The sequence below is a fragment of the Lissotriton vulgaris genome, chromosome 5, assembly GCF_964263255.1.
Source record: "Lissotriton vulgaris chromosome 5, aLisVul1.2, whole genome shotgun sequence".
NCBI lineage: Eukaryota > Metazoa > Chordata > Amphibia > Caudata > Salamandridae > Lissotriton > Lissotriton vulgaris.
The window spans coordinates 1,645,768,803-1,645,782,477 of NC_141693.1; the positions used below are offsets into that span (position 1 = coordinate 1,645,768,803).

General features: G+C 48.2%; 1 protein-coding gene across 1 annotated transcript in view; it reads left to right on the top strand.

Moving 5' to 3' along the window:
- Positions 1-13,675, top strand: part of PSMC5 (proteasome 26S subunit, ATPase 5) — a 116,650-nt gene that overhangs the window by 73,406 nt on the left and 29,569 nt on the right. The window contains exon 9 of the mRNA XM_086923794.1: positions 10,494-10,592. Coding sequence (XP_086779920.1) covers positions 10,494-10,592 — 99 coding nt within the window. The remainder of the gene's footprint in view (positions 1-10,493; positions 10,593-13,675) is intronic.

Below are 13,675 nucleotides of genomic sequence, written 5' to 3' on the forward strand. Positions count from 1 at the left end.
CCGCTTGATTGCCTACACAGCCCACCGAGTTCCATGTCTCTTCTTGTTAGGGTTTGCTGCAAAGCATGGCTTTACATCGCTCTCCATCAGAGCCTCCTCTCCGCCCCCTTCCCTGCTGCTGCTCGCATTGCACTCCCTCCTTCCCCCTCCCTTTTCATCCGCTTTAATCAGGCTCATCTGCTATTCTCCCCTCCCTTCTCGTTGTATTTCCTTCATGTTGTATTTTCTTGAGAGCGAGGTCGCACTGCTTTCCACAGCTGTGTTTCTTCCTGCGTGCAGACTACGCTTCTATTCATACCTATCAACAGCGTGAGGACACGCTGCAATCCTCATTGTAGCGTTTTTTTCTTGTTTCCTTTGGACGCGCAGCCAATTCACTTTCGTTCACTGCGAGGTCGCGTTGATTCCCTTCACACTGCTGTCGCCAGTTCAGGACGCGTTACTTTCCCCCACCTATTTTGACTTCCCAGAAGGGCATGAAGTGCTGAGTCCGCCTCTTTATTTCATGTCGTTTTTGCTGGCACTAAAGTTCTGTTGGAGCACCGGAGCGCTCAAAATTCCTATGACTTTATACCGCAATTTCAGTTTTACACTAGTCCCATGATCTGCTGGTGTTTATTTCACTATTTTAAGATCTGCACATTGGAGAATGAGCAGACGTATGCTCTAGGATTGTTTTCATTTTTTGATCTCGCAAGTGGCCCACCATGTACAATATACAGATATATTTGTAAATCATGTGTTATGTGTAACAATAGTACAACAGTTCTTTCAGCACAAATGCAGTCTGTGATAGCTGCAACGCACTCGAGAACGAGTATTCCCAGATTGTTATAATGTTTGGCTTTTGTAAATCTTGCATCTGTGTTTTCTCTGCTGTCACTTCAGCTCACCAGGCTGCACCCCCTCACCCCTCGATCGCCAATGTCACTCCCACCCTTCCTTTGATCTCGCCCAGAGTTCTTAAAGGCTAATGGCCCTCCCCCTCACCCAGCACAGAGCTCGCATCGTTTGTTGACTCTCCCAATTTGTCTTACTGCCTCGCGTTCTTTCTCCCTTTCGCTCTAATAGTCTATGCTGGTGGGAATTATTTAAGGATTTCAGCAGTGAAAAAACGGGTCTAGTGTTTTGTGAGCATCACTGTTTGAGCATAATTGGGTATAGTACTTGAGGAGGGTGCTCTATTCACATCTTATATCTGTTAATTCCAGGGAGCACCCTTGCAGCCAAAGGGTTGTTGGCGTGTACGTTTAGTCACACCATTGGTATTCATGTGTTTATGTACCTTGTTCGTAATTCTCGGAGCTGCCAACAAGAACTGTAGAGTTCACTTTCAAACACTCAGTCACAGCCTTACATCCTGCTTTACGTGATTCATTATTTTATATTGCAGGGCTTCTATGGTCGTGGTTGCGTCGCTCTCCATCAGAGCCTCCTCTCCGCCCCTTCCCTGCTGCTGCTCGCATCGCACTCCCTCCTCCCCCTCCCTTTTCATCAGCTTTAATCAGGCTCATCTGCTGCTGCCATTCCCTCCCTCCCTTCTCGACCACTCCTTCTTGTTTAAACTTGTTCGACTGACACACACACTTCTTGTTCGGACTACTGGGCATGAGACCCTCTGCTTCTTCCCTTTCCACACATGCCATCCGTGTAGCTTCTGGTCAACCCTGTTGCCTCCACCCTTCACGTCCTGTCCCCCCCCCCCCCCCACCCCCCTCCCCCACACACACACTACTCCTCCTACCCCCAATCATGTGTTGCATCACCGTTCTTTAGCCCACTCTGCCACCCCAGTGTTTGTTTGATTCAGATGCTCCGTCCATCACCACCCCCTTTTGTACCGCTCTGATTAAACTGAGGCATCCTAAAAGACACCCAAAAGAACAGTCGGAGAGCACACGGAATGAAATGCAGAGTTGACGAGCGGGTGGCACTGTTTAATTATCAAACTTATTCACGACTGTCCTGGGAAAGGTAAAATAAAAAGCACATGCATGTTTGCAGATTAAGGACAAAAAAACGGAATTCTCCATGAAAATAACCTCGAATATGACTTCACTTATGTATTGCCCATGGTGGACTCGGAAGCATTTAATTAATACAAATAAAAACAAGATCCAACGGTTATTTGTTTTAATCCTACAACCTTTTTTTGATATGGTACGTAACGTTTCCTCATGAAATCACAAACATTCCGTCACCAATGGCGGGCTGTGCGTCAGGTGTAGGCCTCTGCGGTGCGTGCCACAGCTCTGGGTAATGTGCCCGGTCCTCTACAGACAGACAAGTGCTGTTCACGGAGCTCGAGATCTCGGCGACCAGTAAACAGTGCGGCACTTGTACAGACCCTTATAGTCTCGTGAGCCGCAGCTCTCTGCCAATGAAGAATTGACTTTGTTATATCAATAGCACCTGCAATAACAAGCACTGGCGTTGCCAATAGGTCTCGCAGCAGGAAAGTTGGAGCTATTACAATTGCAAATAACAATGCCTTTTATTTTTGTTTTCATTTTAAAAACATAAAGGGCTTTGTCATTTACAAAACCAATAGCTCCAACTTTCCTACTGCGAGACCTATTGGCAACGCCAGTGCTTGTTATCAGAAGGGTTATAAAGTTATTTCTAAACAATACGAAGTCCGTCATTCCACAGTGAAAACATAATTTATAAATTCATAAATTTTAAGATGGTTGCCCATCGCGATTTGGGGCGGGGTTGCATCCCAGGGAATTTACCTCAAGATCAGACCATATGAGTGATCCTAGAGAGGGAAAATATTCTACCAATTCTGTCAACGAGAGTTCATAATTCTGTTAGGAAAATACTCAATATGTATGCCTTTTGTGAAAGGGTAGCCAAGAGGTAACACTTTCTCTTCAAAAAGAACTCTGCTGCATCACTTAGGTCTGGAAAATGTACCGAACTTAATTCAAAGACTACTGAAACAAACATTGCATATCGCCTCAAGAACCTGATACTAGCCATCAAACGGTTATGGAGGAGGGCTGAAGATTTTGACTTGTTACAGCCACAAGACCTGGACACCTCTCAAACGTTGAGTCCACCATGAAGTTCCATCTACACAAGTGCATTGTAGAGGAAAATGCAAGGACATCTGTTCACCAGCTGAAGCTTAGATGAAAGTGTTTAATTTAGCAGGACTGTGATCCAAAATGCCCCAATAAATCTGTCACTGAAAATCAGGATTTTGGAACATGCAAGTCAAAGCTTGTAGTGAGGTCTTAGGAGAAATGCCCGTAAACTGATGCTTCAAACATGACCAGGTTTAACTAGTTTCCTAAGGAGGACTGAGCCTTGCTTCCTTCTATTCAGTACGAGACTGAACAATTTACAAGAAAAGTTGCTTCTGATAAAAGAAGGGTACCGCCGCTTACTGAATCATGGACTCGACTACTGAATGTTGGCAGAACTTTTTCTTTTCTTAATAATGACAACCTTACGTTTGTGTTTTGTTACTTGTCACATTGATGTGTCTGCTTTTAAGATTTGGTGAGGACGGCCAGGCATGTTTTAATATGTAACGCTGTGGAGCTTTCAGAGGGAGTTATATGACATAAATGTGAGAAACAAGGGGCATTTCTCTTACAGATTATTTGGAAAATGGTATGATAGAACATGTTTAATTAATTCATCCTTCTGTCATAATTTCCTGAAAAGGATGTAGACTAACTGTCAAGGGCAGTGGCTGGGCATGTGCATACTTCACACTTCGAGGTTTGGCCTAGAGTCTGCTTTAGTTGTCAAGCTAGCATCATGTTTCCAAAAACATATTTCATACATATAAATACATAGGTACATACATACCTTTGGGCTGCCTTCTTCATCCAAGTGTCATTCACATTTTGCTTTGGCCAACCACATCATACAGCATGAGTCAGCACACTTCAGCACAAGACATTTGTCTTGCACCTTAAATGACGACATTTAGCCTCATCCCATATGCACAGCCTTCTGCAAAGGACTGGTGTGCCTGAGCTGCTGGGGCAGTTCATATTTTTTAGGTCTCGCCTTTACCATTCCGCAGGAATGGGAAATGGGGAGAATTCAAGTCGGCTATTTTCTCTTCAAACTAAGGGCTTTCAGCCGCGGTTTTCTTTCAGTTCACGTGAATCACGTGAGCAAACATGCACGAGCATTCACGGCCAGGGCTTCTCCTCCCCTAGCAGCACTCCTTCCACACCAGCAACTCCCCCCTCCCACACCAGCACCTCCCCTCTCTCTCCAAACAAACACAGCCTTCCCCTAGCAGCACTCCCCCCTCCCCAGCAACTCCCCCCTCCCACACCAGCACCTCCCCTCTCTCTCCAAACAAACACAGCCTTGCCGTAGCAGCACTCCTCCCACACCAGCAACTCCCCCCTCCCACACCAGCACCTCCCCTCTCTCTCAAAACAACTCCAGCGTCTGCCTTTCACCCAAGTGCGACTTCTCCTCCCCCCTAATTACATCCCTGCTGTTACGGCCAAAGTAACTCTTCGATTCGTTTTTGTGCAGACTCGTTCTATATCTCCTGCAACTCCCCCCGCACGTCTTGTAGCATCATACCGCCGATGTAACTCTTCAATTAGTTTTTGTGCAGACTATTTCTATATCTCCTGCAACTCCTCCCGCACGTCTTGTAGCCTCATACCGCCGATGTAACTCTTCGATTTAATGCTACAATCCGCGTATCTATCCCCAGGCCAAGAGTGTCCCCTTCACCCCGATACTTGCGGTACTCCGAAAGCCCCTTCACCCAACCTCCCCTTGAGACCACAGCATCCCCTTGAACTGCTGATCCTCGTCACTTCATCTATTCTTGCACTGGTGTGTTGTCAGAGTACCTACCAGTGGGCCAGAGCCTATCCGACGTACAGCATCTCGGATAGCTTTATCAGGCATGGAAATGAACTCCAAAAACTGCGAGTTACCCACGCCGGAAACATACCCTGAACGCCACTCACACATGCAACGCCACTCAACCACGCAACACCACTCAACCACGCAACGCCACTCAACCACCACACATGCAACGCCACTCACACATGCAACGCCACTCACACACGCAACGCCACTCAACCACGCAACACCACTCAACCACGCAACACCACTCAACCACGCAACACCACTCAACCACGCAACGCCACTCAACCACCACACATGCAACGCCACTCACACATGCAACGCCACTCACACATGCAGCGCCACTCACACACGCAGCGCCACTCACACACGCAGCGCCACTCACACACGCAGCGCCACTCACACACGCAGCGCCACTCACACACGCAGCGCCACTCACACACGCAACGCCACTCACACACGCAACGCCACTCACACACGCAACGCCACTCACACACGCAACGCCACTCACACACGCAACGCCACTCACACACGCAACGCCACTCACACGCAACGCCACTCACGCAACGCCACTCACACACGCAACGCCACTCACACACGCAACGCCACTCACACACGCAACGCCACTCACACGCGCAACGCCACTCACACGCGCAACGCCACTCACACGCGCCACGCCACTCACACGCGCCACGCCACTCACACGCGCCACGCCACTCACACGCGCCACGCCACTCACACGCGCCACGCCACTCACACGCGCCACGCCACTCACACGCGCCACGCCACTCACACGCGCCACGCCACTCACACGCGCCACGCCACTCACACGCGCCACGCCACTCACACGCGCCACGCCACTCACACGCGCCACGCCACTCACACGCGCCACGCCACTCACACGCGCCACGCCACTCACACGCGCCACGCCACTCACACGCGCCACGCCACTCACACGCGCCACGCCACTCACACGCGCCACGCCACTCACACGCGCCACGCCACTCACACGCGCCACGCCACTCACACGCGCCACGCCACTCACACGCGCCACGCCACTCACACGCGCCACGCCACTCACACGCGCCACGCCACTCACACGCGCCACGCCACTCACACGCGCCACGCCACTCACACGCGCCACGCCACTCACACGCGCCACGCCACTCACACGCGCCACGCCACTCACACGCGCCACGCCACTCACACGCGCCACGCCACTCACACGCGCCACGCCACTCACACGCGCCACGCCACTCACACGCGCCACGCCACTCACACGCGCCACGCCACTCACACGCGCCACGCCACTCACACGCGCCACGCCACTCACACGCGCCACGCCACTCACACGCGCCACGCCACTCACACGCGCCACGCCACTCACACGCGCCACGCCACTCACACGCGCCACGCCACTCACACGCGCCACGCCACTCACACGCGCCACGCCACTCACACGCGCCACGCCACTCACACGCGCCACGCCACTCACACGCGCCACGCCACTCACACGCGCCACGCCACTCACACGCGCCACGCCACTCACACGCGCCACGCCACTCACACGCGCCACGCCACTCACACGCGCCACGCCACTCACACGCGCCACGCCACTCACACGCGCCACGCCACTCACACGCGCCACGCCACTCACACGCGCCACGCCACTCACACGCGCCACGCCACTCACACGCGCCACGCCACTCACACGCGCCACGCCACTCACACGCGCCACGCCACTCACACGCGCCACGCCACTCACACGCACCACGCCACGCACACGCACCACGCCACTCACACGCACCACGCCACTCACACGCACCACTCGCACACGCACCACGCCACTCGCACACGCACCACGCCACTCGCACACGCACCGCGCCACTCGCACACGCACCGCGCCACTCGCACACGCACCGCGCCACTCGCACACGCACCGCGCCACTCGCACACGCACCGCGCCACTCGCACACGCACCGCGCCACTCGCACACGCACCGCGCCACTCGCACACGCACCGCGCCACTCACACACGCACCGCGCCACTCACACACGCACCGCGCCACTCACACACGCACCGCGCCACTCACACACGCACCGCGCCACTCACACACGCACCGCGCCACTCACACACGCACCGCGCCACTCACACACGCACCGCGCCACTCACACACGCACCGCGCCACTCACACACGCACCGCGCCACTCACACACGCACCGCGCCACTCACACACGCACCGCGCCACTCACACACGCACCGCGCCACTCACACACGCACCGCGCCACTCACACACGCACCGCGCCACTCACACACGCACCGCGCCACTCTCAGACGCACCGCGCCACTCTCAGACGCACCGCGCCACTCTCAGACGCACCGCGCCACTCTCAGACGCACCGCGCCACTCTCAGACGCACCGCGCCACTCTCAGACGCACCGCGCCACTCTCAGACGCACCGCGCCACTCTTACCCACACAGCGCCACTCTTACCCACACAGCGCCACTCTTACCCACACAGCGCCACTCTTACCCACACAGCGCCACTCTTACCCACACAGCGCCACTCTTACCCACACAGCGCCACTCTTACCCACACAGCGCCACTCTTACCCACACAACGCCACTCTTACCCACACACAACGCCACTTTTACCCACACACAACGCCACTTTTACCCACACAACGCCACTTTTACCCACGCAAGCCCACTCTCAGACACACAACGCCACTTTTACCCACACAGCACCACTCTCAGACACACAACGCCACTTTTACCCACACAGCACCACTCACACCCACGCAAGCCCACTCTCAGACACACAACGCCACTTTTACCCACACAGCACCACTCACACCCACTCAAGCCCACTCTCACCCACACTGTGCAGTGCACAATAGGTCTCGCAGTAGGAAAGTTGGAGCTATTGGTTTTGTAAATGACAAAGCCCTTTATGTTTTTTAAATGAAAACAAAAATAAAAGGCATTGTTATTTGCAATTGTAATAGCTCCAACTTTCCTACTGCGAGACCTATTGGCAACGCCAGTGCTTGTTTTATATTATTGCCAATGTTTTGTGTATTACATGTTAGCAAAAAATTAACATGACATGCTTTCCAGTGCTAGACCTATTCGCTTTGCCAATGCTTGTTGTTTTAATTATTCCTTCTATACATTTATTTTTTACTGTAAATGGTAAACTTGAAAATCTCTACATGTGTTCCAAAAGAATGATTTATAACCATCATCCGTCTGTAAGGTCCCTCTATTGGTTCACATTTTTACAGTCCATTTGTAGTCTAGTCTATAAAAGAGCTAAATATTATGCAAAATATCCTGGTTGACTGTTCAGTGTTAAATTGAAACGTTATTTATGAATGTAGCGGGTCTTCTAGTTAAGCCGTATTGATTTATGTTGATTACTGGATTGGCGTTTAGCTTGTTAAATTTCATTTATCTGTCTGGCTTGTTGTGGTACATCGGGTGGGCAATTGTCTTGCCATATCAATTAGATGGTACGTAAACACTGACTGTATTTTGAGGCAATTTGCAAATGTTTTTTTTGTTTTTACTCTGCTCTCTTTATTCAACATCATGTGAAAGCAAAAAAAAAGGTTAAACTGCAGGTGGTGCAACAGTGGAGGAATCGTTAATTGCTGGTGTATTTCAGGTCTTTCTTTTGAACATAAAAGTGAAAATCATATTTGTTTCAATTTGATGCTACTTAAAATGTTCCCAACATTTAAATAATAAAGTGTTTTTTAAAGTTATTGTTCACGGGAGTTATGGGCAAGATGGCAGACTGAGGAAGCCGCGGAGCAGCAGCTAGCTTGAGGCTCCTCACTTACCCTACCCACGGAAAATCGTAACGAATCTGGGTTAGAAAAAGATGTGTCTCGCGGCGCTTCCAGGCGGTCAGAATGAATGTTTGTCCGAAAGGTGGTGAACAGCGATATATTGTGAGCTACAGGCAACGGACCGCGGCAGGGGATTGAAGAATTGTGAAACTCTTCAAATCGGAATTGCTACTGTATGTTGACTCAGCTAAAACTTGTATGAGAACTCTACATTGGCTCCCAATAAGGCAAAGCGCCTCCTTCAAAATGTTATGCATTACACATAGGTTACTGCATAACACTGGCCCAAGCATTCTAATAAACAGGATCAAGTACTATGTACCCAACCGGATTCTCGGTTCACAATATACAGCAAGAGCATCCACCTCTCGAGTAAAGAGAACCAGGATGGGCGGTCGCTCCTTCTCCCACCTGGGCGCGAACATCTGGAATGACTTGCCTATAGATCTTAGGCTCACAGACTGTTATCTCACCTTCAGGAAAAAACTGAAAACCCTACTCTTCCCCAAACTTGACAAATCCCCCTAAAGCTTGCCACAGACTCTAGCAATCTTAGCGCCGTGATATCTTACCCAGGATGAATGATGCGCTTTACAAGCACAATTACATTACATTACATCAATAATCTAGTTCAATCCTCAAGCTTAAGGCTTCAACAATTTAAAACCACTTGTATGCTCTATCATACACCAGATAGGATTTCAAAGTGGGCTACGAACAATATGTTTAGTGGTCGAACGAAATGTCCTAAATGTAGTCTTATTGCTGCGGATTTGGAACCTATTTTGTTCTCCTGCCCCATGCTATCTGAGTTCTGGTCAGCCGTAGATAAGATAATGAAGTTAAAATTGCCCTGCTCTCCTCCTCTTACTGCATCCTCGGTATTACTTGATATACACTCCATCACTATCCCACTGCAAGCAGTGGTTACTATCGCACTATCATGTGCTAAATTAGTTGTTGCACGCGCCTGGATTTCCCCTAACCCTCCACATATAATGGAATGGTGGTCTTTGGTTAATGAGATCTACTCCATGGAGTATGCCTTGGCCAAACTAAGAGGTACCCGCTCGTCAATGAAATGTGACACAATTTGGGGCTCTTTTATTATTTGAATGTTTTTTTTTCGAAGATTTTTGCACATATTCTGGGGCAAGTTTCTGCAACACTGTACTCTTCTCTATTTGATGTATTGTATTGAATTGTACTTTAACTGTTTCAACCGTCATTCTTCTTTGTCTTTTCTCTCCATTTTTTTGTTTTGTTTTGTTAACTTGTATCTCTTTCTCATGTTGTGAATAAAAAATAAAAAAGTTATTGTTCACAGAAATACACTAGTAATATATAAAGAAAGCTTAATCTAGCAAAGTTCTATTACTGATAAAGTAGTGTTACCAATTATCTTTTCTTCGCCCTCCCCCCAATGTTTTTTTTGCTCTTGAAATGTTTGTTTGTACCATAGAGATGGCACATGTGAAACTAATTAAACGGTGGCAATACACCACTTTTGTCTGTTAAGGTGTAGTGTCAAAATCATTATAAGATTAGTTTTCTAAGAGAAACATGCTTACCATGCTCCAATTCTAACTTACAGCTATCCGTTTAAGAAAGAGCAACATACTTAACTATTGGAAAGACCAGTAAGCATGCATTAAAGGTCGGTTTGATAAATTCAGTGTTTTAGCTTGCTAGAGAAATACAGCTAGATAAAATCTACATTCACATTGCATCGTTGCTGGAATTCTGTGTTAATCTTTTTTATGGACTTGCAGGTGATCATGGCCACTAACAGAATTGATATTTTGGATTCAGCGTTGCTACGGCCAGGGCGAATTGACCGAAAGATTGAGTTCCCACCTCCAAATGAAGAGGTACCATATCATTTATTAATATTTATTGCAGATTATTTGGGTTAATGTGAGTAGGTGCTGACTTAGTTTCTGTTGATGCCTTTATAAGCAGCAGCAAGCAGAACCGAACTTTGATCTTTATGTAGCATTAAGTTTCCACATAGAATGAGTAAACCGTTTTTGATACATCAGGCCTGTTATGTGATATTCTAGTTAAGTAGAGTCTGCTAGCCATACTCGAAGGTTGAGGGGTCATCCCTGGTACCGTATTGGAGTGGTATGGTACCCTATTATTAAACTGTCATGCTTCTCCAGTACCCAGTCTTCTCAGAAGACCTCATAACTAACAGTCATGGCAAAGAAACCTAATGAAGTATTATTGTTAAATCTGGAGGAGATGAAGCTTAAATTCTCTCTCCAAACTCGTGCACTAAATTAAAATAAGAATACATACATATATAGTGACTTTGGTTCCGTCCTCTTCATCCATTATTTGCAGATAGTGTCTTTTTCAGCTTGGATCCTCCCACAGCTCATTATACAGAGTAGGGTGGTGGATCAGCCCCTTTCATTGGTCTCGTTGCCAGTGTCCTTAACATTGTGGATCAGTCCACAGCACATCTACTCTATCTGAGTAGCCTGCACAATGAGTGGCTGCATTTTGTCACTTTATTTCCAAGTCCTCATTGTGGACTTGGAAATTCCTGAGGCAAACATCAGGAATGAGTCTGTAGCCACCTTTACACACCAGCTTTCTGTGGCGCTGTTGTGTGCAGCAGTGAAGCTGGACTTAAGAATGCAGCCCTGCAAATGAAGGTTGATTCGAAAAACATTTTTAAAAAAGCAACTTTGGTACCATATTATAATTATTAAGTGAGCTTAGGCTCAAACTAAAATGGCCACTATCATTCCAAATACTCTTGTGGGAGGAGAGTGTGTGTCAGGCTTGCTTTAAATTACATTGGGCAGAATTTGAGATCTTTCACCCCAGTATTCTTTAATGGGCTTAAACCCACCCTATGATAGCTGCCATAATGTTATTGAACTGTTATTGGAGGAGACAGCGAGCACCAGCCTCAAACTGAAACTCAAGCGGGTAGGATGGTTTAAGCCACCAGCCAAGCCCAGAAGCACTAGATCAGCATGCTGGGTGGACCCTGAACAAGCTGCAGCTGGCCCCCCTTGTTAGATGTGATGAAATAAGTCATACCTTTGGGAATGAGGTGTCAGAAGTGTTGTACATTGTTGTCGCTGCGAACATGTTAATACGGAGGAACGATGTAACAAGCATATTTTAAAGGTATCTGTCTCCTCCCCGGTCTCATTGTGCGTTCTAATTCTCGGACAGTCCCTTGATCATACTAAAAATACAATGCAGGCTCCTGCTTATGTATTCCTTCAATGTCCCACAATGGATTAATTTGTAACTTTAGCTTGCTACTTTAGTAGCTGAACAGCATTAGCCTTAGATAGAAATTAATTGTAAAAATATTTCCATTGCATTGTCCTGTAACACTCCTTGTACTGCTTAGGGTTTATACCTCTACTTTTGTGAGTTGATACAGTTGGTACAAAATAACTTGAAGATTCTATTCAGTGTGTAAGGGGGATGGGTCATCGTTTTTCCAGATGCCTGCATTATTCTCCTAGAATCTTCTTTAAGTTTAGACCTGGGATCAGAGTAACTTTGCCTCGTATTGGCTCACATAGACAAATCGAGCATTGTAGATGCTTGTTGTCAGTATGACTGTGAAAATCCGGACTATCATGGGGTAGAAGAAGGGTTGTGGAATTGGGGAGCGCCTCTAGGTGGAATATCCTTGCTGACTTCTTCTGGTATGACAGTCATGGAATTTTCCCTCTGCATCATACACTTCCATTTCTACTGCCTCCTGAATATTTATTCTTTAAAATGCCTGGTTGGTAAAACCTGGCTACTGAAGGCAAAGGTGTGCTTGGAGGAAATACTTCACCAGCCACCCATCACATATTGGTTTGAGTAGTGGAATTCCATAGGCATTTGGGTCTTACATGGTATAGCGAATTTGCTGTAATGACTTAGCAAAGGAGGGTGCTAAGTAGTCGTCTTCATCCTGCATGGCATGTCTCCCACAGAAAGATACTCTGTCAAATTCATGTGTATTGTTGACTTCCTTGTCTTCCTGGCTTCTTCTCTCTCACATGTGATTGGTGGTGCTCCTCTAGAATGAGTTCTATGTTTTCCTTAACTGGAGATATCTCATGCCACCCGCAGGTATATTGTAATCTGCCCTTCCTTGGAGGAAGTAGGAACTGCTGGCACCAAGGTTCATGTCTGAGTGAGCAAAGGCTGTTGAAGACTTGTGGAGATAGCATCTACATAGAACAGTAGTCATTGGGCATAGGCTTCAGTAGATTGAGGTTGTTAACAAGGTGCTGGTCAACAAGAGGGCATCTGCCAGCTTGTCAGTGAAGAACCAGTTGAATATAGAAGAGTTAGCCAACCGGATAATGATTTATTTCTCGACTTGGAGGTGTATAAGGATTTTTGCACCTTCAGCACGATCCATGCATAGAAGTCTGTTTGAGTCAACAGGGGATAGTTTAACTGGTGGTTGAGAATAATGTGATGGCTTAGGTTAGGCCAATACTATTCATACGTTCGAGGCATGTGGGCTGCTGAATTCATATCTGTGCATAGATCGCCACCTAGTGTTGGGTCCGGATGATTGCACATTGTTGTCCTGGAAGAGTCTTCGAAGTATCACGAGATAGGTGGCTCCTCCCCTGGACTACAGTGCGCATGGGCATCGCCTCCATCCCCAGATTGTTTTTTTCCGCCATTGGGTTCGGATGTGTTTCGGTTCCCTCTGTCGGAACCGACGGTTGTTCAAATTCTACTCGAGACCAAAAGGTCTTTAGGCTGGGCGTCGGTATAGTTGCGTACGGGGTTTCTTTCTGACTCTCAGCTCCGATCTCTTGCTGCCCTTCCACGTGCCTTCGGCGCGGACGGGCCTACACTACACCTCTTGCTATGGAGCGGACTCCATTTAAGAAGTGTCCGCTGTGTCACTCCAAATATTCACACCTCGACGTGCACCCTGTGTGCAATACCTGCTTGTCAC